Source organism: Propithecus coquereli, unplaced genomic scaffold, assembly GCF_000956105.1.
Source record: "Propithecus coquereli isolate 6110/MARCELLA unplaced genomic scaffold, Pcoq_1.0 Scaffold155, whole genome shotgun sequence".
Taxonomy (NCBI): Eukaryota; Metazoa; Chordata; class Mammalia; order Primates; family Indriidae; genus Propithecus; species Propithecus coquereli.
Genome location: NW_012139969.1, coordinates 3,184,093 through 3,184,753, shown reverse-complemented (window position 1 = coordinate 3,184,753; position 661 = coordinate 3,184,093). Strand labels below are relative to the sequence as shown.

Below are 661 nucleotides of genomic sequence, written 5' to 3'. Positions count from 1 at the left end.
TGATCACCCTCCTTTCCCTTTTTCTTAAGGCTTCAACTACTTCATCCGAGAATGGGAGGAAGAAGCCAAGACTCGAATGTTCACTTTGGAGGCTGCGAAGTCCCCAAATTCTGCTGCTCAGAGAAGACAGGAGGCAGTCACAGGATTAATGACTTCACTTCATTTCAGTACAAATGATCGAAAACTCCTTCTCTCCCCAATGCAGGGTTTCTTAGAGAAAATCAGCAAAGTGTACACTTTCCTAAAATAGAAATGCACTCAGTCCAGAAAGCAGGAATCAGGTGGGACTCAATAAATAGCCAGTGTGACATTCCACAGCCAGCCTTCAGACACTTGTGAAGCTTCTCCACAGGAAAAACTTATCTTCTATGGCTGTCAGGACTTGGTTCCCACGGTCATGAGGGACTCTGCCAGGCCATCCAAAGTAATAGCTTCAGACAAGTGCCTGTTCTTCTAGGACAGGGCCAGGGCAGTACTTACAATTCTCCACTGACTCCAAAGTAGGAAACTGGTTCCATCCAGATGTGACTACAGAGACAACCAATATATTCTTCTCCAAAGTGTGCCGTTTTCCTGCAAAGACAGGGTAAACTCAGTGTGGCTAACCCGGCATCAGAAGCAACAGGTAAAACCAAGGCCCCCTGTAGGGTCCCTAGCTCTA

At 46.6% G+C, this 661-nt stretch overlaps 1 protein-coding gene across 1 annotated transcript in view; it reads right to left on the bottom strand.

The window, feature by feature from the left end:
- HEXA (hexosaminidase A (alpha polypeptide)) overlaps positions 1-661 on the bottom strand; it is a 37,638-nt gene that overhangs the window by 17,237 nt on the left and 19,740 nt on the right. The window contains exon 2 of the mRNA XM_012640551.1: positions 481-573. Within this exon, the coding sequence (XP_012496005.1) occupies positions 481-573 (93 nt within the window). The remainder of the gene's footprint in view (positions 1-480; positions 574-661) is intronic.